At 37.5% G+C, this 27,969-nt stretch overlaps 1 protein-coding gene across 6 annotated transcripts in view; it reads right to left on the bottom strand.

Moving 5' to 3' along the window:
- LOC132099008 (neuron navigator 3-like) overlaps positions 1–27,969 on the bottom strand; it is a 333,516-nt gene that overhangs the window by 114,324 nt on the left and 191,223 nt on the right. For 5 of the 6 annotated variants that reach the window (XM_059505367.1, XM_059505363.1, XM_059505364.1 and 2 more), the window contains 2 exons: positions 10,063–10,180; positions 9,394–9,446 (listed from right to left, as the gene is read on the bottom strand). In XM_059505367.1, coding sequence (XP_059361350.1) covers positions 9,394–9,446; positions 10,063–10,180 — 171 coding nt within the window. Of the gene's footprint in view, positions 1–9,393; positions 9,447–10,062; positions 10,181–14,534; positions 14,649–27,969 lie in introns of those variants that run through there. The other variant, XM_059505368.1, reaches the window with a different exon arrangement.

The raw sequence follows: 27,969 nt of genomic DNA, 5'->3' as shown, positions 1-27,969 counted from the left end.
GATATGTCATTAAACAAAATTAGGGAGGAGAATGTTTTGATGAGGTATATTTTCACAAAATAATATTGAGAAATTTATAAGCGAGCAGTTTTCAGAGCTGACATGGATGCAAAAGGATGGAAAATTACCATGAGTTGGCTTATGTCCCTTCCTCCAAATGACAATGATGATGATGAATCGTTTAAGTTTACTGTCGCCGTGAGTGGCAAACATCATAAATATGTTTGTGTTTAATCTATACAAGACACTTATCAGAGCAAGGCTTTAATGCAGAGTAAATGTTTGTATTCGGGTCTGGCTGTGTGGATCCAGATGCTGAGAGGCCCAGCTAGTTGCACAGGGACTGGCTCCAAGCATATCGGATAACAGTACATTGAGCGCTGGATTTGGAAAGTGTTGCTGTTCCAACACTACTATGAAATACAAATGGTCTCAAGCCTCAATTATATGGGTTTCACTTAAAAACCACTCAGAGCTAAGAGAACAGATAAACGCTGTGTTTTCTCCAGTACTTTTGGTTTTACAGAGAGACAGCTGCAGTCATTTTTTGCAGCATTTCATTTCCTCTGACTGTAGTGACCACATGCACATGAATCTGATGAGCTGTCCATAAGTACACAGCAAAAACAGTCTGTACACACTGTCTAAAAGGCTAACGGTCACGCAGGGAAGTTTAAAAGGGTTATATCCAAATATTATAACTTTCATAATTTGAGTCAATTACCAAAAAAAATAAAATAAAAATAAGTTTTCTTATATATATATATATATATATATATATATATATATATATATATATATATATATATATATATATTATTAAAGAAAAAGTTAATATTTAGTTATAATTTAGGATAATTATATCATCCAAACTAACTTTTGCTTTTATAACCAACTGTCCAGTCTGTGCTGCCATCGCGGTTCCTGCGTCATTCTCCAACCTACCATCATCTCAAATATTATAATAAACTCTGTTAACTTGCTTTTGCCTCCTGTCCTTCATAATCCAGCGTCACACCAACATGCTTTGAGTTAAAAAGTTATTTTCCCCCTCAATTTTCTCATACCAGGTTTACTATTTCAATTATGGCATAACTATAACTATATATATATATATATATATATATATATATATATATATATATATATATATATAACTACTTTTTCATATATGCGATATAAAAAAATAAATAAAAATAATAATAATAATAATCCGACAACGTGTCCTTATAAGTGAATGTCCTTATAAGTAAATGTGTGTCATCTTTTTTATAGGGCAAAAATGTTGGAAATATTTAATACATATAATTTGCAAATACATACATGCATACATACATACATAAATTTGACTAGTAGCTGAAAAAAAATATTAAATGGAAAAGTAAAAAGTAGTCCCACTCCCTCTGCCTTTATTCAATTTATAATTTTTTTTTTTTTTTTACTGCAAAGTATGCTAAAGAATTGCCATTACACCTGTATAACAATACGTACAATCTAAATAAAAATAAAAATTGTGCATTTTGCTCTTCAGGACTTCTGTGATAAATTATTAATAACTTTTATTTATAGTTTCAATTCACAAATGCAACAAATAAAATTATTTCTGCCCTAATAGTGTTATAGTAATTCTTGGCAGTTCTCTTTGTTACAGCCATCCCAGTGCCAACTTCAGCATGCCATTCTATGTGCCCAGTGGGCACTGAGACAAACAACCGTAGCTGAGCCATTATAATGCCAGCCAATGATGACAGCTGTTAAATTCCTGTGGCCTCCTCTGTCTAATTAGCAACTAAATGGATCAGGCTGCAGCCGCTACCCAGCACAAGACTGGTGAAGGACCAATGGACGGCCTGCCTGCAACATGTGCTTTCAAGTGCCTGCTGTCTCAAAACACTTGAGAATGCCCAGATTCCATATTGCAGATCCACCATTTAGGATGAGGTAAAATGCCCACATTTTTTAAGAAAGCACTTACATTATTCCAAACCAGTATTATTATTATTTTTTTTTTGAAGTTTAAAAATGACCCAAAAGCACAACAAAATATCATAAAAGTGGCCCATGTAACTTTTGCATTACAATAACGTCCCTGATACAAGTATTTGGGTTAACCCAAGATCAATCTGATTTGTAACCAATGGTTATTAAGAGTCTTTTGTGAACCACATCACTGAAAAGACCTGACTCAAAGAATCTGATCTTTTACCCAAACAAACAACTACAGAAGATGGCAAGATCTACAGTAGATAATAACTTGGAAGATGGCACTTTTAAGTTTGCACAACTTTAATGATACAGTACTTGTAGAATGCTTTTGCAGGTTTTTTTTTTTTTTTTTGCTTACTATCTTTGGAAATGCATAGAAAGGAGTGACCAGCAGTCTTAAAATGTTCTCGTTTTTTTTGTGTTCCATGTAATGGATGTACAGGTTTGGAACTATATGAGGTTAAACCCATGGTGACAAATTTCATTTTGGGTTATACTATCCTTATAATGCCATCATCTCATAAATGAGGCTTGTGGATTTTTTAGTAATGTTCTGCGTGACAGATTTGCTCTTTTAGCCACATCACACATCTAGTTCTTCCATATTACCGTCTGAAACCATGACTCTATGCTGTGGATATCCTCGTCACTGTCTGTTTTATGGTTGGATCTTTGTAGATTTCTTAAAAGAAAAACAGAGTTGCTCTGGGATTTAACAGGCTCAGTTCTATAGTTTTCTCGGCGTGGTATTATTAAGCTTCTTATTGTTGCAGAGCAGAATTTGAATGAACCACAGAAAAGCATTCAAGTGAGATGTAATCAAAGGCTTAGACGTTCTGATTTTCACTCTGGGAGAGCGGATATTTGGAGCTCCATTAAAATGTCTGTCAAATATGTTTGTTGACGATATAATAAAGAAACATTTCCTTCATTGGTCTAACTGTAAAGATGTCTTCAAAGACAAGATTACAATAGGACACGGAAATTAGATTTTGAAAGCGTGTCAAACATGTCTAAGGAAAAAGACATCAGTACCTGCCAACTTCAAAGTAATTTCTAAAAGGATAGAAATCCCAACAATTACCAAAATGATTCCCTGTCAAAGAGGTGGAAGATGCATCAATGCAAAAACAGATCCTCCCACAGCAGAGGTCAAAGCACAATCACAGTCCAGTGAGAGTAAATATATCTGACAGGAAACAATCAGAACCATTTCTGTTATGTCTACAAGCCGAGATGGAAAGGTCACTGCTAATGTCAAACGCTGCTTGTCACAAATCAAATGTGAAAATGGGGCGTTAAACATACGAAAAGAAAAGGTGAGAAATGTCTCATGATTCTGTGCAAGACACACTTGGTTAATATCAAACTGCTCAACCCGTCTGAGAGAGCTGCGCACAAAAAGAAAGAAAGTGAGAGTTGAACTGAATGACTGATATTTAAGCTGACCACCACCTGCTCAAAAAAAAGAAGAATAATAATAAGTTGGAACAACAAAAGAGGGAAATTGGAGGCAAAAGTCTGCTAAAAAGTCCATCTCAAAAGAAAAAAAACAATTTCATGTAGGATACTTATAAATTATAAAAAAATATGTGCTTAATGATTAAATGTAAATGTGTTCTATTTAGAGAACACTTGTTAGTTATTTACAAAAAATCTAACTAACTCAGACAAGTCCAAAAAGTCATCCTTTTAATGATCTAACTCACTAAATAACCAAGCCAAGTCAATCAAGATGAAATGTCATGCTTCTTTGAAAGACTAGCTCACTAACCAAAATAACTAAATGAACGCCAAAAGCCCATCCTGTTGATAAACAAACTCATTAACTAACTAAACTAACTAAACTACTCCAACAAAGTTCCAAAGTTTATTCTCTTAAGAAACTAACACACTAAATAACCAGACCAACTCAATTATGAGCCATCATCACGTTTCTTGATGAAATATTATGCAAACTAACTAAATCAACACCAAAATCTACTAAATGACCATACTTACTCATTAATTTTTAATCTAATAACTCAATCGAACCAATGCAGTAACTAACCAAACAGACTCAATATAGACTCAAAGTCCATCAATTAAGTGCTGCATTGATCTTGAAATTATGTGGACCAGCTGATATGTAGCATCCTGTGGCCTATCCAACAGCTGGGTGAATGCTGTATTAATCACATGAAGGTAAATGCGGTTTGCCATCAGAGGGATATGCTGATGTCTGTAGATGAAGCAAGGAGCGTATCTCTCAGCTGTCAGGCTGTATGCTGCTAACAGATGGAGCCCAGATGATGCATCCACTTTACAAGCCCTAACACACTTAGCTGCACCGGTCCTCCCACATGACCTGGAGAGGTAGCTGATCAGTCAACCTCTCCTGACAGCAGTAGAAGACACTGAAAGCAAGTCATATGTCCTGTTTATAGACAGACTTGTGGTTGCAACCTGTAGAGTTTACAATACCCAGGTTTATGTGGTGTATTCTGGGAAGTGCAGTCCAATTATGTGCCTACACATCTGGAGCCTTTTAAAGTGCAAAGTGGTTTATTAATGAAAGTTTTAATTATATAGATTAGTATTCTGATGTTTTTGTTTCAGCCGAATGGATCTGTATGGCGCTATTTGGATTTCTTTCTGTCTTTTTCTGAGCTGGAGGGTGTCTGGTTGTGTTCAAAGGCACTCTCTGCATGCTCAGTTCCTGCAGTTTCCAGTTTTAGGGACGAGACAACACTGTCAGACTGAATTTGTCCAAACAATGTCTAATGAGAGAGGAAAGAGGTGCAAACAGAGATTTGTTGAAGCAGCCGTCAGCCACAAAACAACCACTAAGAAGCCAAAACACTCCTCAGTAACATCTTAATGTTAATACTATTAAAACTGCATATTAGATTGGCCAATTTTCCAATATGTCACCTCTGATGATCTTTGAGAGTTGTTTACACAAAATAATTTGTTTACACGCCTTGGGGACATCTCCAAATGTTGCAATCCCTGGATCTGCTAATCAAGGCAGGCCTATGGGATATGCTCATGTCCAGGGGAACTCCCATTCTGATGCATAACCTCTAGAAATAGCCGTCTCTCACTAACTAGGCCACAAATGGCAGCGAGGACTCATTTTGGTGGACCGACATGTTCAGAATTCCTGACTAATCATAATACCAGCCTTGCGATCATAGCCATTCCTTTTGGGAAAAATGGGTCCTACCTTTTTATCTTCTGGTGCAGTTGCGGTTCAAATGACAAACATTTCCATAAGAGTCAGTGAATGAACAGACAGCCTGTAGGCGGCGATTTATCTGCCTCTCTTCATGCCAGTTTAATTAAGCCCCGAGAGACCAATCAGAACAATGAGAGAGAGTTTATTACGCATGTAATTTAGCAACCATCTTCATTGCCTGGGAAATCACCCAACAGTACACTCATTTAACTGAAGCTGAGTCACTTTTAACAGGTGCTTTTAATGGACGTGAGCAAGCATTTCTTTGCTAATGCCAAAGTTGTAAATCTTTATTGGTTCACAGTGGAAAATGCATAGAGGACTATTTATTCTAAATCAATAAGGAATTTCCTTTCTGAAGGATATTTATAATTGATTATTCCTCAATGGCAGATTGCCGACTCTCTGCACAATGAGGCTTGATGTGATTTACTCTTTAATATTGACTGCCACACAGTAACAAATACAGGAAAAGGGGCACAATAGATTAGCTTCCTGACTTATTCCCGAAAATGTTAACCAAACTGTGGCCAGGATATTTCTTATCCTATCATTTAACACACATAAATGACAAAATCTTACACAAAACCCTCCAGAAAAGACCAGCTTAAAAAAGAATGAATTTGGATGGTGAACCAGCAAAAAATAAAAAATGCTGATTATTCAGCCCATTTTTTCGATGGGAGGTAGAGCTGGTTAAAGGACCCCTATGATTTTTTTATTCTGTGGAAGACACAACTAAATAATTGAGCAATGTTTCAGCTATTTTTGTCCATTCAGATGTAAGTCAATTGAGTCAAAAATATTAAAGCTCCAAAAAGGATATGTAAGTATCATAAACGTTATCCATACTGTTCCAGTCGTTTGATCCATGTCTTCTGTCATACTGACTTTCACTGCACGGACAAAGGCAACATTATCATTCTTGGCTGAACTATTTCTTTCAATCTACCCTGACCATCAGAATCCCATCTACCAACAAAGTCAATTTTCTCGTCTGGTTTATATCATTCTTTGAATCTTTTTCCTGTCATTTCTGTGTTCCTGTGGCTCAATGGTAGAGCATTGCATTAGCAAAACAAAAGGTTGTGGATTCAATTCCCAGGGAACACGTTAGGTAAAATATGTAAGCCTGTAAATCGCTTTAGATAAAAAGTGTGTGTGCTAAATGCATAAATTTAATCAAAAATTTAAATTGAATATGTCCAGGGCCGAATTTGAACCCCAGTCCAGCCCTGCCTGCATGCTGAAAAATCCTCTTGCAGCAAGTTTAATTCCCTTCCTAAACAATACAGCCAGTTTATAAAAGCATAAAATAAAACACAAAACATCAAATTAAGATGATTTTTAAAAAATCATTAAATTAAGATGTATCTCTAAAGCACTTTTCACAATGAATATAATTCCAAAGAAACATGTTGAAATTATAAAGAACTGTAATAATGTGTCGACAGATGGGCTGGATAAACCTGGAAGTCATGCTGTAGACTACTTGAAAAATAATCTGTTGATCAAACTTAGAGTGCACTGTACTGATATTGGCAGGGGGCGACTAGGTAATAGTAAACCACTTTTTTCTTTAGGACTACACCACTGATTCCTATTAATCAAATACTGACAAATATCTTAGCAATCACAGAGAAGTCCCCTGTGCTGATGTTATGACCGTGAAGTTGGCAGCGATACATTGTGTGTATGTCCTAAATATTCCTCCATAACCTCAAGTTCCCGTAAACAGTTCCTCATAAACAGACACACTTCCTCAGTGTAAAACCTCTACATATGTCTGCAAACTCATGCTGGCAAACAGGTGCAAGATCAATGGGCACTGAATGGAACAATGAAACCTCCCACGCCTCCCCCAAAACACACACACACACACACACACACCCACCATCTCACAGTTAGCCTTGAACTTAAGCTTTTACTGGGGTCTTTGTGCTCTTCCAATCTGAAAAGCATACCTACATGGGAGTTGTTAGTAGAAGCCCACAGCCAGTAACCCAGGATTCTCTGCTGTACTCATTGACATGCAGAGAGTTATAGCCCAGGACTCGACTGGGCCATTCTACTGCAGAAAAGACCTGTGGGTCCACTAAAGCCTTTACTCAATGTGCTACAGCAGAAACACAACGTAAGATCTTACCTACACATGTAACAGAAAATAATCTTCATTTTGCAGAACCATTAGCAAAAACGTCTTGATTTGGCAGATGAAAAGGAACAAAATATGTTTTCGTGATTTTCTGACAGGTGCATTTTTTATGAAAACACGTGAAACGTGGTGTTTATAGGAAATATGCTATAAAAAAGCTATATGATACTGTTGTGACATAAATAAAACTTACTGAAAAAAGTTTGCACATAAAACTTGTTTCATTACTATCAGTTTCAGTTAATTTAATTATTTTCATTTACTATATATGTAGACGCAATGTTATGTTTACAGTATTTTCGCCTTTTGATCAAAACATTTGTATCTGTAAGAACCATTTATAGCTGGCAGATGTGGTCAGAGGTGGGTAGTAACGAGTTACATTTACTTCGTTACATTTACTTGAGTAATTTTTTGGGGTAACGAATACTTTTCGGAGTATATTTAAAGATGGGTACTTTATACTCTTACTTGAGTAAATTTTTGGGGAAAAATCTGTACTTTTACTTCGTTACTGTGGGCGACGCTCCTCTCGTTACTTTATCTTAATGCAATAAATGCATCAGTTTATTCCAAACGCGCCGTCTACTTTTCTCTGGGCAATGAGCGATGCCCATTCGTGAATGATTCATTCTTTTGAGTCAATTCTGTTCAAAGGCTTGATCAAACCAATTGGCAAACGAGTGAATTGGTTCATGAATCAGTTTGAATGAGTCGTTCAGTTCCCTGCCGCACGCGCTGAGCGTCTGAAGTGGTTCACTCGGAGTTGTAACGTTTAAGAACAGAAAGAGCGTTGAAAACGTGGCTGGAACTGCACTGAATTGAAATCTGCAAAGGTTATTATTTGCTAGCGATGGAGATCCTTATTAGATGAACACCGCGTGTGCTGTCTACTGTTTAACAGGTAATAACTTGGGCTACATTCGATTACAGTACACGATACCACTGTGACATTAGTTTGTTGTACGTGTGTGGCTTATAACAGAGGGGAGTCAAGTTGAATGCAGCTTCCAAAAGACAAAAAATAGCCGATTAAGATTTTATTAATTTTAATACAATCACACTGGTGCAAGTACGTTCAGCGAGTCATATTATCAGCTGCTAAATTCAGATCTGTGATTGCTTGCTGGCGCTTAGCCAGAGATAGATGCGTTTATACAGCGCTGCGTATTATAACAAATCACACATGATTCTTTTGAGCTTATTAAAGCATTGGCCAATCAGAGGCGTTCAGATGAGTCATCGCTAAAATGCCGGTGCTTCCTTCACTCGCTCACAGACTGAATACCTCTTTCTGGCATTCACCTCGCAGGAACAACAAAGTGCAGATGTGTGTACGAATTTTTAATCAAGATATTGATTTCACAGTGTTAACAGTTTCAGTGATTTTAATGGGAGTTTCTGAGAGTGATTGAAATCTAGACTGTCAGTGAAAATTATCTTTAATAATGTAAATGTTATTTGCTCTCTTTCTGAACAATGAAAGATTAGTAGCAATATTTATATCACATTAACTTTCAATGTTAAACTCACATTTAATATAAAGTCAGTCGTATTAAAAATATGTTATGGCATGACACCTATATCTGTTACTTAAGTAAACAGACAGGGTTTTATAATAAATTACATAAATTGGAGTAAAGGCTGATGAAATATATACATTTATACATGCACACATACATTACATACATTTTATCTATATATCTAAATAAAAATAGGCTCAGTATATATGACCCAAAGTAACTAGTAACTACCTACTTGAGTAGATTTTTTATCCGATACTCTTTTACTCTTACTCAAGTAACTATTCAAGACTAGTACTTTTACTTTTACTTGAGTAAATATTTCTAGAAGTACTTTTACTTTTACTTGAGTACAGTTTTTGGGTACTCTACCCACCTCTGGATGTGGTAGAAAGTTAATATGTCAGGAAAAAATGAAAACATATAGAAAAGTAACAATAATAATGCAGAAAACAGACATTATGCTGTTAATGTATTACATGCATTATGAATAAAAAATTGAAACTTACCATTTGAGAGTGACTCTTGGGGCAGCTGTTAATGTCTTCTACCTTCTCATTAGCTGCAACAGAGATATTACTGGGTCAAAACTCTGCAGCATGCTTTACAAAACACAGAAGTGTAAAACAACCTCTGGCCTTTCCTTCCACGGGTTACCGTCATGAGGCAAGATAGTTTGTCTTTGCAGTTTTCGAGAGTTTGTGATTGAATGAGCATGTGTATATTTGCAGTGTGGAAGAAAACATTGAGAAAAATGAATGGCTGTTAATTCATCAGCTTCTGGTTGCAAGTATTTAGCATAAGATCTGCCATTGTACGCTGGAGGTTCATAATAACATTTCAGGACAGCCCAGAGGAGGGGAAAATGGGATGGGGGAAAGAAAGAAGGAAAATTAAAAAAGACAGACTGACACACATGCACACAAAGCAAACCACTCTGGGCTGTGTAAAGTGAACATATGGGAGACACATGCTTTAATTGTGCAGAAATTGCATTCAATTTTCATGTTGCTGATTTCCTAATCCAGTTAAACGTGAGCAAAATAACTTATATCTGAATCACAGTAAGTAGTTATGTTTTACACAAATAATTTTATCGCTGAAATGAGCTGTGAGGATTTATTAGCTTGCACTGTGTGTGTGTGTGTGTGTGTGTGTGTGTGTGTGTGTACCCTTACCTATTATCTGGATGATTTCTGCCAGCAGAACTCCATCGGGTATGTCATGAGTCAGGTCCTTAATAAGCCTCGGACACCCGGACTTGGCCAAATAATGGTTTGCCCAATCAGTGTAGATCTATGGGGAATAGGAGGGTAAAAAATCTGATAAGGAACAGAAGATAGATGATCCTAGAACAGGAAAACAGCCTCTAGACAGACAATACTGATTAATGAAGAATTGTGTCAAAGAGGACCTAAGCAGGCAAAAGATTTCAGTGGTTTGATTGACAAAAGATCAGAACCATGCAGAACCACTTAAGAAAATAAAAACTATGGATGAGAGAAAGAAAAAAACTAATACTGTTTAGCAAAAAAACCCAAAAAACTGAGTAATGAAGAATTGTGCCAAAGAAGACCTAAGCTGGCCAAAGGCTCTGTGGTTTGATTGACAAAAGATCAGAACCGGTACCACTTAAGAAAACAAAAACAACGAGAGTAAGAGAAAGAAAAAAATCTAACCATCAAAGCACCCGGCTTGAGTATGAGGTCAATTTAATCAAAACTATCAATAAGGCCTCTGCATTTGTAATAGATTACCTGGATTCTTTTTTACAGGATACAATGCAGCCCTTACATGATGTTTTGACACAGGTGATCCATTTAATCAGATGTGGATTATAAGGATAGTGCCAACTTACGAAAAATTTACTTTTCAAAAGGCTGATTCCTCTCTTAATGATGGTGTTATTGCACATTGAGCTTTTAAACCATTGTTAAAGTCCTGGTGCAGCTAAGTTTTTACAAAACTGTTTCAGAACAGCAAAAGTGTAACAAAAACACTGAAACAGCATGCAGGGAACACTAAATTAAATAAGTCATTATTTATTGCTTAATATACCAGGTCTGTACGAACAAATGCAACCCCCTGGTGTCCTTGGATAGGTGTTCCTCAGGGGTCTGTTCTAGGGCCCCTTAAAAACTCATGTCACAAATCTTAGAGCTCTTTCATTGTGATCTTAGGATCTCATTTCACATGAAGCAAACGGTTTTCCATTTCCCACTTAAGTGAGAGCACCCCAGTGGCAAGGGACACTCTCAGAGCTCACATCCTCTCACTAATAGAATTGCCTGTATGGGGCTTTTGTCTGTAACATTTCAAATCAGTGTGAGACTATACATTTTTCAGCTCATATTTTACTTTTTATTTGTTTTTTTAGGTACTGTACCATCCAATTCTGATCCTAACAGAAAACAGTCAACCATCCTAATATTGCTACAGCCTTCAATCGTTTTGTTCCAGCTTCTTCTATGCAGTTTCAGCCTTAAGTAGGGTGAACAGACCTCTCCAACCCCTCATAATCTGCACACTGCTTAATGTTAAAGTTATGAATGACGTGCAAAAATGTATTTAAAGTGGTAAACCTAATATACACCCACAAACCCAGTAAAATTTCAAAGGAATTTACATTTACGTAGCTAGTTTCATTTTAGACCATAATATAATGGCTCATAAAATTCAAAAAGATCAGCCATGCTCTCTCGCCACCTCAAACGCAGTGACCAATTAAACACATTTATGCCTTTGCCAGGCAAAAGGAAGCATTCCACTCAAAGATGCCACAGTTTAAATGTTTTCTTATGTTGTGGTTTCAGCATATGATGAGGAGTTGTTAACAAGAACAGGGTGATGAAGAGATCTTTAGTCATCCTCCCACTGAAACACAACACAATACAAAAGAGATCCAATAAAGGTCTCCGCTCACCACTCCAAATCACAGTCATCTCCAAGAGTTGAGTAAACAAACAGCTTCACTACCGCACATGCCAACACCTCCAGTCACAGCAGAGAAAACAGCAAAGAATTGACACATTTAAGAAGCATCTAGAAAACCAGGTGAATTCTGCTCTGGTTTGGCTATGATATTGATATTTTGGTTCATCCTGTGGCCCAGGTTGTAGAAGGAGCTTGTATTTCTGTGGCTTAACCTGAGTGAGTTGGCGAGGTAAACTGATGCAGTGGTTAAAAGGTCAGAAAAGGAAGTGGAGTATAAGACAGCGATTCTCTGCAGCACAACCCTGTTCTCCTTTTCCCTGCATGACGGAGGGCTGAGAGAATTAGAGGTGCCGCAGTGCCACAGTTGTTCATGTGCATGACAGTCAGAAAATGTCCATCTGGACCTATGAAAAGAAGGAAAGAGAAATCGCTTTGTCTTCCTCTTATTGCCTCCTGTGCCCGGAGATCAACAAAGAAAGCAAGTGAGACATGGGAAGAGAAAGTAAGATGAGAGAATGAAATGACAGAGAGAGAGAGAGAGAGAGAGAGAGAGAGAGAGAGAGAGAGAGAGAGAGAGTGAGAGCAAAGAACAACAGAAAAAGCAAAAGACTAGTGCACATTTTAACTTGTTAACCCAGCAGAAGCTATCTTGTTCTTGCTTTACTGTAGCTTACTACAATCATAGGTAGTCAGGATTTTCACACAGTTTATTTGTAAATGTTAATGTTAATGTTCATATTTGTATATTAATGGTTAATAATGTCAACTGGACAAATACAGCACACAGTGAGCAAAAAACCTGGAGAAATCTATGCATAGGCCAATCACCAAAGCCATTCATGCCATGTGACTAATGATCACTCTAGAGCTGTAGGAAAGTGACAGTGATGATGGCACCACAAGAAAGGACATAAAAATGTCTATTTCATGTTATTTTAAGTCAGACTACACAGCTTCTTTTGAATGGCTATCAATGGAAATGCTTTTGTAAATGCTTTTTGGTGTAGTTAAGTTAGGCCATCTACCAGCATGGGCCAGCTAGCAATTGGTTGTTCACTATTCAACCTTTTTTCAACCCCCTTAGACTATGAAACAAAAGAGTTTTTGGGAACATTAAAAATTCATGAATATTTAATGATTGCAATATTTTTTGATAAGTAATGTCCTACACTTCTATGTTTCACACTACAGTATATACTCTACTTTTGGGACTATAAAAGTTAGGCTTCATAAACTAGGGTTAAAAATGTTGCTAAGGTCTGTCAAAATTATACATGTGAAATGCTGCTTAAAAGCTGCCTTATTTCTGTGCTACCTGTTTTCAAACAGGTTTCCTAAACACTCCTACCACTGGCCAGACAAACAACTACTCCCCAAATGCTATTGGTTGAGCTAATGTTGAAAAAAGCAGGGCTGGTTGGGATGCCAAACAGAAAAAAGTGCTTTTTTTGAAAGCACCACAGAGCCAAAGCTTTTTACTTTTTAGGGAAAACTATTTCACTTAATGTTTTCTCTGCATATTAAGCTGGGATAAGATAAGGTATTTAAAGAAAAATTAGAAGCTTCAGCTTTAACTTGAGGTTTAAAAGATAAGCAAAAATGAAAATGAAAAATAAAAAGCTGACAGGTAGAGGAAGAGGAGATTCTCATTAAAATAAAGCTAAAGGAGTATCTCTGCATTCTGGTAATGAGGATAGTAGTGGATACAGATTAAATCTCCCTGAGAGAACCACAGTCAATTACTTTCCTAGAAACAGACTGGTTTATCTGAAAGCCACCATTACAATTTTTTATCAGCATAGGCAATGAACAGTATACCGAAGAGAAGTTCTGATACAAGCAAGCCGTCATCTCCAATGCACATATGACAACCAGCAGCACACTGTGAATGCTTTAATCAATGCTCCCATTAACACTCAGACACGAAGGAGGGTGAAATGGGACATTCTGCAGCTGTAAATAAGCGACTGTTATGGCAGAAGGAAGCTGGTTGTAAAGCAGTCTTTCAGTCCAATAAATTCATGGAGGGAAGTAGACAGAGCCAAGGTTAAACAGATTCCTGTCCCGTTGTTTCAGGGAATGAACTTGCTGGTGTTTCCCACTGTGAGACCGGCAGAAGCTCACACGAACGAGAACACATCTCAAAGTCAGTCCCAATGCTCCTTAGTCCCCAAATGTGTGCTGGATCCCATCTAAACTGCATTAATCTTATCATGCGTCACTGTTTCTTTTCCCGCGACCCATTATTTTCGATTCATCCCAACAGCTCTGACACTGTGGTTCACAGTGATGAGTCTCTATTAATGAGCAAGGGCTTGTTTGGCTAATGCATCACTTCACTGTAAAAACCCAACTATGCCACCCTCAGCGTTCACACAGCATTAAACGGACACACACACACACACACACACACAAACACACACACACACACACTCGGCTGTCATTCATGAGCGCTGCCTCCTCCCCTCGCAAGCAGGTTGCCAATGTACACATACATGCATCCACACACACACACGCACACACACACACGCACACACACACACACACACACACACACACACACACACACACACACACACACATACACACACACACACACACACACACATCCATCAAACAAAAACTCAAATCCCTTGGCTTTGTCCCCAACTCTAAGAAGCAGTTAACAGTTGCTGTTTCAGCCTGCTAGAGTTAAGCTCAAGTGAAGTGTGTGTACCTCTTATCAGTATCTGAGCCCAGGTTGTCCCCGTCTCCAGCGTCCCGCTGATAAACGCCAGCATTCGGCTCTCTCTACAGTCTGCTCTCTATTCAGTGCTTATGACTGCGCAGGTACTAGAAGACTGCAATTACAATTGTTAGCCAAAAGGGGGAGTCAGCTGCTGAGAAAAGCTGTCATGCATCAGCCAGAAGGGTCTGTGAGTTCATCGCCATGCGGACTGATCCAAAGACTGTATTTGGGGTTTATTTGAATGTTTTTAGATGAAGTTTAGATTATGAATCACATGACTGGGTGGGAAAGGGATGGAATTGTGTTGTTAATAAACAATGAGGCACTTCACAAGCATATGGAATACTTAACAGCCATGAAACACTTGAGGGCTGTTGCGTATTGCTGTAAATTGAGTTATTTTGTACTGTACGGAACTGTAAAAACATCTTATTAGCGGAATTTATGATAATTGAAAACAATACCAAGGCAAAAGGAAAGAGGTAAATAAAGCAGAAAGTTGTGGTGATGTTTGTTTTTGATGTGCAGTTGATATGAGTGTTTTAAAAAACCTTTTTATGTTTTTTTCTAAGGTGTTCTGGTTGGTTCAAAAGTTGTGGGTCAGTAAGTATATAAATATAGTAAAACTTTAATATTTTGAAATATTATTACAATTTAAAATAACCTGTTTTTAATGTGAATATATTTTACATTTTAATTCCTGTGATGCCAAAATTAAATTTCAGTCTTCAGTATCACATGATCCTTGAAAAAGCATTTTAATATGCTGATTTGGTTCTCAAGATTTTTTTTAAATCTTTATAAATTTACTTTACTGTCACTTCTGATCATTTTAATTCATCCTTAATTAATAAAAGTATTAATTTATGACCCCAAACCTTTGAATGCTAGCGTCAAATTTAATCGGCAAAAAGTGTCAGGTTTTGTCATCATTTACTTCTCCTCATGTTGTCCTTAACCTGTATGACTTTCTTTCTTCTGTGGAACACAAAAGAAGATATAAAGAATTTATTTTTTATCTTTTAATACAAAGTTAACAAGAAATGCTGCCCAAAACAACATTGCACCTCATTGACTTTCACTGTATATACAAAAAAAAGTTAAAAAAAAATCTTCTTTTGTGTTTTACAGAAAAAGTCATAGTTTAGAAAAACATGAGGGGGTAAGATGAGGCATTTTAATCATATACAAATAATCATATAAAGGTAGGCTGTGCTGCAGAGGGAGAGCATACAGAATGTGTTTGCCGTATTCAAGGACGGAGTGACACTTCAAGGAAAAGGAATCATCTTGTGACACTGTAACAGAGACGAACAAGACTTTGCTGAATCAGGGCTGAGACGGCAGCAAACGCAGCTCACCGCTGTTTACCCATAACACACCAGCTGTCAGTCTATGCAACACTGAGTTGAATGTAGTTTCTCCATTAATTTCATAATAGTTTTACATTCATACAGAGGCATACAGATGAGTGGGAGCACAGACAGCTGACATATGGCTGTGATTCTCTCATTTGGCTAGGGGAAGACTAGAAAAAGATGGGGTCTTGGGTTTTATTGCGTGTGTACGGTTGTGTATGTGTACTTCAAACATCACTCCCAGAGGAGACCCTCAACCGAGAAGGGCAAGAGTGTTTGTCGTTTCTGCAAGGACGAGACGCCACTGTGTGCTTTGACAGGAAGTGCAGGCAATTGGGCTGTCAGTACTAGTTTCCTGTGTGTGCGCTGGCCCTAGGCTGCCCCTCGTCCCATTGAAAGATTTGCCTCTCAAATGCACTCAAACTTGAACCCAGTGAGACCATGACAAATGTCCCTTCCTCTCACCTGGCATGACATTATCAGTGTTGACTTGGCATAAAGATGACATTTGTAGATGCACTTCATGTTGGGACCTCATATTTCCGGTGAAGGTGAAACTGATAGGATGCCAAACCCTACCCACTCTCTTAGACTGCATTCTCATTGGACCATTGATGATATTTTAAAATGTTACAAAATAAACTGGCAAAATCTCTCTCCTAATTGTATATCGGTTAAGTGGGAAGATAAGAGGTTTGCCATTTGCATACTCTTAACCGAAGACCCACACAACCGACCGCCAGATTCATTAAGTGACCTGAATAAATCAGTGTCAGTAGCTGCCAACGGAGTTAATGGTGTTTGTTTGAAGGTTGATTGTACATCTTCATAGAATATTCTCCAGAGTGATGAAGACCATAAAAATCAATGGATGATGATGCATGCAAAACAAGGTTAGATAATGGTAAAACAACTCTTGTATAAGTTTAGATATAATACTTGTTTGTGATAAACAGTGAAAGGTTCTCTGTTTGAGCCGTGGTTTAGTGGTGATTCATTGAGCCTGAGTGTTCATATGGGGAATGCATTTTCATGTCTGTGTTTAGTGAAGATACATATTTCAAACATTATTATGTAACTTGGTTATCTACGTTGACACCTTAAGAGATTTACAGCATGAACCACACTGGACACATCTGGAAGATATCACCATGCCAAACCTTTCTTCTCAAAGCATCTTTTAACTGCTCCTGGTTTTCCTCTTTCCAGCACAAACATCATTATCTTGTCCAAGGGAGCCAGTAGCCCTTCATCTCACTTAATGTTCCCAATAATAGCACCTTTCAGCCCCATGGTCACTTCATTAGGTGTCTACAAACACTCGCAGCAAAACTCTTCTCCTTTGTGCACCATACAAAAAAAAATAAAAAATAAATAAATCTCTCTTTAAGTGGAAAATAATGCAACATTGTAAAAGCAAACACATTTGTAACCTTGCCACTGGAACTTCTGCCAAGCAACAAATAAAATACCCTTTCTCATATGCAAATGGGTTATAGTTTGTCTATAAATCTTGAGGTGCGTCCGTTTCCCAACGCAAAACATGTCAAGGCTATATTTCACCAATAAATAAAATATAATACTTAAAAAAACATATACTGTATATTAGTTATATTATTGTACTATAGTAAAAACATTAAATTATACAAATTAACACTATGATTAAAATACAAGACACTCAGTCTTTAAACTTTTTCAAATACTTTTCTGAAGCCCAGAGGAGTGGGAAAGTTTTTCGATCTGTTACACAGACACATGCCAACAAAGCACACTTGTTTGATAAGATTTGAGACAGAGATGTGAAGGCGCTCACGGCAGGGGCGCCAGTGTCTTAAAATTCTCTTGTAGATGTCAATCAACAGACGTGGAGAGAGAGAAAGCAAGGAGGAGGGACAGAAAAATACAGAGATTAAGAATGCTAGGGACAGAAATGCAAAGAGGGAAGAATGTACATGAGCCGTTTTCTTGAAGTGACATTCAAGATTTATGGAAACTGAAGGCATTTTATAAAGGCTCCCTGCATTTCCACACAAACGGTGAAGGACACATTGTTCCTAGTCTCAGATGGGAAGATTTGGCATAAATGACCAAATCTGATTCGATCAGATCTGATTGGTTTTACACAACCTCAAAAGCGACAAAACTGTGGTAAACAAAACTCGAACCATGACTGGTTACTTTATATGTCCATCAAAAAGTCTCTTCCTGCCTAAGTGGGCAGAACTTGACCAGAATAAACTGCAATGAGGACCAGATTTATGTCGCACATCAAAAGTCTCCACGACAACACTGACTTTGACCTCGGTTTTTGAGTTTGATTGACAGCACGCCACCATCTAACTAGTTACCACAGAAAACATAATAAACACGGGGAGATTTTGTTTACTTTGACCTACGATGTGGTCACACTGACTCCCACTGTTGCAGAAAAAAGGAATCTCCCTTGGCCTGCCCCATTTCAGAAAATGCAATTACTAAAACAGGCAGTGCTTCCAAAGAAATATTTGTCATCTAATTAGTAAGCACATTTCATTCACCGGAAAGGAATAATGAGCGCTACGCTAGAAAATGAAAGTATATCCAGTGGGATCTAGTGTGAAATAGAGCTTAACCATCTAAATCCCTAAATAATTCTGCTGTCAAGGTGAATTGTATTACTGGGATGCAGCAAACACTGAAGCCTGTAGCTTATATATAATGCATTAAATGTATTTATAATGCATTACAGTGCACATTGTAATCGGGTTTATGCTGCCATGAATAATTGTAGCTGCAGTTAATACATTCTAATACTCGTCTTTACATATTCAACGAGCACAGTGCATTTTAACACTTGGTAATCTCAAAATGTGATGTTGATTGTGTGCTATAATGTCAAATAATTAATCACTAAGTATTAATATGTATCATTGCTGTGATTTGAAGTATACAAGTATATAGCTTATTATAAGGTGTGTCATTAGACATTATGTATCCATATAGAGTAAATGGCACATTAGCACTGTATTTATATACACTTCATGGGAAAAGTGTTACACCAAAATCCTTTAAATAATTGAAGATTTACTGAATAAACTGAATAAACGCACTACTTATCTGGATATGTGCACATAAAGCTTAGCTGGCTCTGGCTTAAGACATAGCATCTTAGCTCTACTAGCTAGTGTGCTTTGTCTCTTAGCGACACAAAGCTATTCCTGTCTCTTCGTATGCCTCTATAGTTAGCAGCAGACCTGTAAGAGCCACCTTCACTAAATAAATCACCCAGTTTAGAAAAGTAAATACCAAACATGTAATTAGCTTCCATCAACTCCACCACCAGTTTAGACTGCAACAAGTGACTGATGTGTGGGAGGATTGGGTTAGAGACATGTTCCAAAACCTAGTCAGCTGGCTACCTAGAAAGGATTTTAAGGCATCGTAGGAACACCAGAATAAATAAATATGCTACCAATAAAAAGTTTGAGGTCAAAATTAAATAAAATATTTATTTTATTCAGCAAGGATCAATTAGATAGATCAAAAGTACAAGTGAGGACATTTACATTACAAAATATTTATAATTCAAATATTTGTTGATTTTTAAAAGCTGATGAAAATCTACCTTTGACATCACAGAAATAAATTACATCTTACAATATATTGCTATAGAAAACAGTTATTTGAAATTGTAATAAAATTTCATGTTCATTTTTTCACCTGTAGTTTTAATCAAATGAATGCAGCCTAGATGAGAATAAAAGACTTGTCCAAAAGGAATAGCATAATAATTGTCCAAAGTAATCAAATTAATTACATTTTTATGCTTATTAGACCAACATTATATTAGTTTAGAAACATGCTTATGTCAAACTGTACTGGAAACAATTCTGAGTCAAGTCTTCTTGGACTTCACTTGAGTTTGTGAGGCCTGTGTCGAGCATTCCAAATCAGTCACTTATAAGGTCCCATTACTGTTGTGAACTTTGAAAGCTGCTGTCTATGTAGGTGACTCACTAGGGTTTAAAAGCTCTAGATTTGCATTCCATTATCATTATCTGACCTTAAAAAGATGTCAATAACATAATGAGGAGTAGTTTTTTCCTCTGTATTTCCCAATCAAGAAAAAACTGCACAAGTTGTCCTGTTAATACAGGATGTCTGGCTGGTATGGAGGAGGTAGATGTGGGGGTCCCGTTGAGTAACACTTCATCCCTGTATCAGTAGTCTGATTTAACATCCCATAAGAGGATATTAGTGAGCATGTATTGCATTTGGAAGAGCACCGATTGCAGAATTGCATTGCAGCGAGTCTGCTTCCTCTGGTTAATTAGTCACGCTTCCTGACAGTGTTCAATTAAGTCTGGCCTCACGCTCACCCGTGACTAGAAGGTGAGTCAAAGCCTGGAGAAAACCAGTGACACACCAAAATAACAGCACACTCAATGATAGCATGAACCTGGGACCTTCGGTATGGAAAACATATGCTTTTCATTTATTTGATATTTCCCCCCTCTATACACACACACACACACACACACACTCATGCTTGCAGTTAGGCAGAATGCAGAAACACGGAAAGGTTACTGATTAGATTTAATGCCCAAGTACTTTCATAAATGAAGTCTTCAAAAGTCAAATTATACTGCCAGCTAACTGAATTGCATCCCATCTGCCTTGATATCTTAAACCAATAATGTTTTGATGTGAGGAATTATGGGTGATGTAGTTACCATGAGTATCACTGTACCCAAAACCACCTGTTTTTCAAATAACCATGATGCAAGAGGGATGCCACATGATAAGTGTCAAACCCAGAGCTTATCTTTGGTTTTGACGTGGCACTAAACTAATATTTAATACCGATTGGCTTTTTTTCATCTGAAAGGAAATTGCTGCAGTCTGCCATTCCTGTCATACTGACGTAACTTTAATTGGTTTTATAATCAATAATTATGTGGGCTGGTCAGTCGAACACTTGATGCAAAAACGTCCTCATGTTCCATGGATACAGAGAGTAGGATTATGGTTACTTTGAACTCAGGAGACACATTCTCTCTATGTAAATCAATCTGTGCAACCTTCACAAATGTGATTTAACTCGCTGGCTTTCTCTAATGGTTTTTGATTTGCATCTTCACCCGGACTGTTTGGAGCCCGACTGTCTGCTGTCACTACCAGAAGCCCCCACTAGAGGGCATCAATTTCACTCAATATTGTGGTGTGTCTAACAGTGGGGGGAAAGCTTGGAATTTTACCCACACCAGAATCCAACAAGCAGGAAACCAAAATATACTGAGTCATTTACATCCACTTATTAGTCATTTGAGAGTGAAACCGAATGCAAAGAATAATGGCTACAATTTGATACAAAAGCCTTGTCATAAACCAGTGCTGTATATCTCTGCGCTTCGAACCTTATGAACCAATAAAAGGCCTACCACCTATCAGATCCATGGGGTCTGTCATCATTCTTACTGACAGCGAGAACAGGGTTGCTGAGTTTGGGTTTGGCCTGACCTCCACAATCCACACACACACACACACACACACTTTGTAATACAGCAGTTCAGTTTGTGGGTAAAAGTCTGTGGTTGAAGACACAATGAAATCAAAATTTGTTGACAAAACTAATTTCTAACACATTTAAAATTCACAGTTTTTCTCTTTCAGGACAAGATTAAAGATACTGATTGAATTTACTTTACACATATTTGGGTCCAATCAAATGGTGTTTAGTGAGGGGAAGTCGTGGCCTAATGGTTAGAGAGTCGGACTCCCAATCGAAAGGTTGTGAGTTCGAGTCCCGGGCCGGCAGGAATTGTGGGTGGGGGGAGTGCATGTACAGTTCTCTCTCCACCTTCAATACCACGACTTAGGTGCCCTTGAGCAAGGCATCGAACCCCCAACTGCTCCCCGGGCGCCGCAGCATAAATGGCTGCCCACTGCTCCGGGTGTGTGCTCACAGTGTGTGTGTGTGTTCACTGCTCTGTGTGTGTGCATTTTGGATGGGTTAAATGCAGAGCACAAATTCTGAGTATGGGTCACCATACTTGGCTGAATGTCACGTCACTTTTCACTTTAGAATGAGAATATCAATATGGCCTATCCACATTTCATGTTTCAACAGGAAACATATCCACACAGAAAAAAACAAACATATATATATATATATATATATATATATATATATATATATATATATATAAAAAGATAAAGTTTCTAGATCGTGTAACTTTCAACTTTAAAACTGTTTTACAGAGATTTTGTATACAGAAAGTTTTTCTTATTCAAAAAGACCTTTCATCAGCTGAGCAATCAGTGTGTTATTACTTCTATCCCACACAGCCGTGTTTTCATTCCTTAAAAAAATATATTATTATTATTATTATTATTATTTATGTATTTTTTTAAATAAGACTTGGTGCTACCCTGATAAGGTCTATTAAAGCCATTTTAAAGCCACGTTTTGAAACAATTTTGCTTAAAATGCAAGTTGCTGCATAAGAACTACAACTACCATCAAGTTGTCAGTTTATGTGCTTGATGAATCAGACAGCTGTTGTAGTCCTTATGTAGAGATTTCAATTGTAAAGCAAAAATCATTCTACATGCACTATTTTAAAAACCTATTAGAAATTCCTGAGGGAACCTATGGTGAATTAGCCTTCCAGGTTGGCCTAAAAACTGACGTCATGACCGAACACCTCTTTAAATAGTAGTCATCCAATACTCTCCGGGAGAAGAGGACAACATTAGTCATCATATAAAGGATAAAGCCAGACATTGTGTGTGTGTGTGTGTGGGTGGGGGTGGGTGTGTGTGTGTGTGTGTGTGTGTTGATGGATACCACGAGTCTGCACTAAGACACTTAACAAGTTAGTGGCTGGTAGACATTAAGTTTTAGTCAAACATGTCACATTAAATTACTTTATGTAATCCATAATGATGGCATTTACAGTAAAAGATTCTTTTCTGGATGTTTGAAACATCTGCCAGCAAATGAGTGTGTATTACTCATGTCTGACATTCTGTGAATCATCACTGGTAACTGACAGCTACTTATTTTTTTGTGTGTGTTTGCTTCATTTGAGCTTTTTTCTCTGCCTTTAATCAGTGCTGACTCATTCAGGTTCAACTGCATTTCCTGCTATCTGAGTCATGTGACTATCAGAGGTCAGAGGTCAAGAGCCCTGCAGTCGTTCAGGATTTCCCTGGGATGCTGTCTAAAAATGCCTGTCTGCCGCCTTGAACCGCTTTACCAGCTTTCCTGCATGACGTTTCCTCCTCCACTCGACTGAAAGCTTTTGCTCTAGTTGGCACACAGCTCAGCCTTCCACTCCTTCACTCAACACAGCTATAATAACAATATCAGTTCAGGAAAGGAGAGGGGAAACACACAGGCACACGAGTGCACACCTGTCAGGGGAACGGGAAGAGGGAAACCCAGTCTTATGATCCCTTTAGGATGTTTATGAATGCCAGCTTAGCTACTAGAGGGAAATTATGAATCTGAGTCATCTGAAAGGAATGTTCAAAATAAATTCTATCGACAGCTTCTGAATCATGCTATTGATACCACTAAAATAAAAAAGCATAAATAAATAGACATGAAAATATTATTATTATTATAGATAACCATATATTGCTTTTACAATTGCTATTACAATTCTTTCCCATTTTAATAATAATAATAATAATAATAATAATAATAATAATGTCCCCTTGACTTTTTGCTTGTTTGTAAAAACTGGGAGGTGGGAAACCCAAAAAATCCCTCTCCTTTTCCCTCTTTCTGCAGTTGGCAGGTGGGGAATCTGAGATGGAAACCCTTATGGCTGGGAAATCGAGTGACACAAATCACATCAGTTCTTTCAAAAGAACTCTTTAGGAGAGAGTCAACCCCTCTTGTTGCTTTTTTACTCACTCCCTCCATCCTAAATGTCTATTAACTTTCAAAATTATGATATTTCTTTCAGAGTGAACTGCAGTAGTGAAGCCCTGGGAGACAAACAAACCTAGAAGAGTTACAATAACCATGCCAGTAGTATCAGCTAAAGGCTGTTGCTAAAAAGCACACACATACACACACACACACACACACACACACACACACACACACACACACACACACACACACACACACACACACACACACACACACACACACACATCCTGAGCCCCCAACATTTGGAAGTGAGGACACTATATCCACTCTCAATCTCAGGCCTTCTATTTGCTGTCTGTTTTGACCCACAGTCAACTCTGCAGTCGCAGAGAAAGAAAAACTGAGATCTAAAATTACAACAGTAATGGCTTGTCAGTTCAGCTGGTTGAGTGTTGAGAACTTCTCAGTGGCCCTTAGTGGCCTTTGCACTCACCAAAAGCTCTCCTCCTGAGTTCAGTGCGTAAACTCTGAGAATCGTGGGCCGCCACAGCTAAATGAAAAGCTTAAATAATATTCCAGCTTTCCTGACCACGTGGCTGAAACTACAATGCACACATTTTTCTAATAAGTCCTGTTGAGTACATCGAACACACAAGCATTTTGATTACCTATTAGTCATTTTTTAGTTATGGGCTTGATTTATGACCCTTAACTTAATATATACATGAATGCTGAATACATTAAAGAGGGATGAAAAAAGACTGGATTTGAAAACTTCATGGCATTTGGGTCCAAATATCTCTCAGGACTTTAATTTGTCACTGCCAGTTCTACAGGAATGTGCATGAGTGGGAATATTTAATGAATGAATGAATGAATGGACAAGTGAACAAACTGATGGATGAATGAATGAACAGAGCTGAATGAAGAGAAATTGACTAATGGAATTCAATGAATTAACCAACAAGCACAATAAACATTGAATGAATAATAATAATAATAATAATAATGATAGAATGAATGAATGAATACAAATTTCAGTAGCATGCACATCTGGATTTTCACTATACGTACAAGCCCACTATACACAGAGAAAAACATCTGTCCTTCATGAAGAGCCAGCATGTCTTGACACTTTAGTAAACGTGTACCTGACCCGTATTTGAATAAGGATGCGGGACAATGGAAGGAGCTGAATGAAAGAATGACAGTGAGCAACAGAAAATGAGGCAGTGCAGCTCAACTGTCCTTAACCTCACAGCGCCGACATGCTGCATCACCATGGAAACAAAAGAGCCTTTTAAAAATACATGTGAACACCACGAAGCTATGCCTTGAAAAAATGAAAGAGAGAAATAGAGGTCTTAGAGCTCAGTATTATTACTTTACTGCATTCTGCTTTCTAAATATCCTATTCATAAAGACAGTTTCTCAAACCATTACTGAGAACTTTACAAACAAGAAAACACCTTCTGTTTGACTTTTCTTTGTGGGCAAAATCCAGACATTTTTTTATAGGAAGATAAAAAATATTTCCCCACAAAGATGTCATATAAGGTTCAGGTGGTAATGCGAATTGCCACATAAATCAACAGAATGAAATTGACATACATCACTATATTATCAACAATATATGGACCTTTTCTGCTTGCAAATATCTGCTGAAATTTCACACATAGAATGAGTCTTGGATCTGATATTGGATGCTGATTGGTCACTAGAACATAACTGTTTTATAAAAGTAATATGGCACTTGTTGCTGGGATAAATTATCAATATAGTCATGGCTAAATGGTTTGTAGACCACTAAAACCATCCTTTAGTTGTGACTATTCTCAATATACTAACATTCAAACATTGAGAATTGTATAGTTTACAAACTGTTCCCATTCACTTCCATTGTAAATGTCTCACAGTAATTATTAGTTTTTTTGCCTTGATTGAGAATCCAGAATTACCTTTAACTCAAAAAACCATATTGCCTTATTATAATGGTTTGTATACAATAAAAGTAAACTGTAAATGTCTTTATTTTCTATAGAAGTCTGGTGTGCTATTTAGGGCACTAGGCCAGTATGTGTACTTTCCCATCTAACAGAAAAAAAAAAAAATTAGGAATGAGGAGGGAAGGGGTTTGTCTGGTAAACTGATGAGAGAATCAGGTGCTGAGTCGCCTGGTGACATAATATGATATAAAAGCCGTCTCATCCCAGACTGCTTTCTCCCTTTCTCTCTCTCTCACTCCGATATGACTGGAAACGTGAGCAACTGTGACAATCGATTTTCCAGCCAGCCCTTCTTGGATTTGTTTCTCCCTTTCTTTGCAAAGAAAAAGAAGCTAAGCGTGTTTTTGATTTAGTATCTCAATATGTGGTGGCAGGGCACGAGCTATAGTGGGAGAGATCGCTTATTATTAAGTTCTCACATAGCGGCAGGCACAGACGCAGCAGGCGACCGGCCCATGTGATTTTGTATTATTACTTTATTACCAATTTGCTCCAGATGCACCACTAAATATCCTAGTGATATAACAGCACAGGCTTATGGCCTGTAAATGTCTGTTTGATATGAATGAAGCCGGAATGGATGGAGCGATGTTGCGGTGTATCCGTTGTGGCAAGTCTGACTGCACATCTATCCAATCCAAATACCCGTGGAAAGTGACGGTCACTCGTAATTTAAAATGCCGGGCATCACCGGAGCCATCAAGCAAAGGCTCTTGAAATACATCAATCAGTTCTGACAGAAGTCTACAGAGAATGTGTGTGTGTGAAAGAGACAGAGAAAGAAAGAGTGAAAAAGGAAAGGCAGTTTAGATGTGTAGTTTTCATGTGTCTGTCTGGATGCGCTGGACATTAAAATTAAATCCCACATGCAAATACAGGAAAAGACATTTGAAAAATTTAAAAGATGCTGTTGCAAAATGCAACATTTTAAATATTGCCCTTTCTTGGGGTTACTGAATAAAAAAAATCTAATAAAAAAATAAAAAATTAAATGATGCACTGAAATTTCAGGAACTGAAATTATTCGGCTGAAACAGCAAAAAATATTAGTGTTTTATTATCGCCTCTCTGATGACAAGTTTTAACTGTGTCACTGCCTATTTTGTGCAAATAACACGAATAAGAAGTATGGACACACTTCAGGGCTTCACCGAGACCAAAAAATATGCTAGAGTAGCATTATGTAAAATGTGTTAAATATGTAACATTTAACTTGGTTTGAGTTTAAGACTTTTGATTAAATTAAAAAAAAATGAATCAGTGTTTCTGTAAAAAAATAATCTGGAGCATCATTACTAATGCACTTTCCTGCAAAATCAGACTTTCACTTTTTACTTGGCAGAATAAAATATATATAAAAAAAATAATATAAATATAATAAAATAAAATTCCCACCGAAGGAGAGAAATCTAGAGACCAGACTATCTTTGACAATACTTGGAACATAACAACTTTTACAACCACGTAACCACACCCATAGAAACCATCCATAATAATGTAGCAACGTTAAACAAACAAGATGACTTTTGTTTGTTTGTCCTTCTCTTTTTCTTTTTTAGTTTCTTTATTTTCTCACACTTTTCTAATTTTTCTGCCCCAATTATTATTTTTTTTTCTGGGTCAAGTGGCGCTTTCAGGCAGCTCTGTTGGAGGTTTTTCTTGGTCGCCTTAAACTCATTCATCAAACTCTAATCTTGGTCTCTTTGAACGCAGAACAACAAATAAAAGAGACTTTTTGAGAGCGTGATGATTTTCTGAGAGAGAGAAACCACTAATCACCACAAAACCAAAAAAAAGTTCATCTCTGGCGATGTAAAACTGGCACAGACAAAAATAAAAAAATAAATAAACTCTGCACAACACACATTGACATTGGTTCTGTGAAAATCTGCTCTCTGGCCCAAATCATGAGTCATACTGACCGATAAAAATTCAGTCCTGGGGAATGCTTTGTAAATGATACAGCGTGCTCAGAAAAGGCCTTTAAATCTGCTGCCTGTAACTCAAACCCGACTCCTGGTTTCTGTGGTTCATGTCGGTAATTCTTCCCAATGGGCAGAAAAGTGATATTTTGCTGCCGTAGGGGGAATGCCCTTGTCACCACAAACCCATCTTACCCCTGAAATGCTCACATACACACTCACTCACACACACACAGCCTAGAGCTGAGAAAATGGTCTCTTTCATCTCTT

The sequence above is a fragment of the Carassius carassius genome, chromosome 22, assembly GCF_963082965.1.
Source record: "Carassius carassius chromosome 22, fCarCar2.1, whole genome shotgun sequence".
Taxonomy (NCBI): domain Eukaryota; kingdom Metazoa; phylum Chordata; class Actinopteri; order Cypriniformes; family Cyprinidae; genus Carassius; species Carassius carassius.
This window is presented reverse-complemented; position numbering and strand designations above follow the sequence as displayed.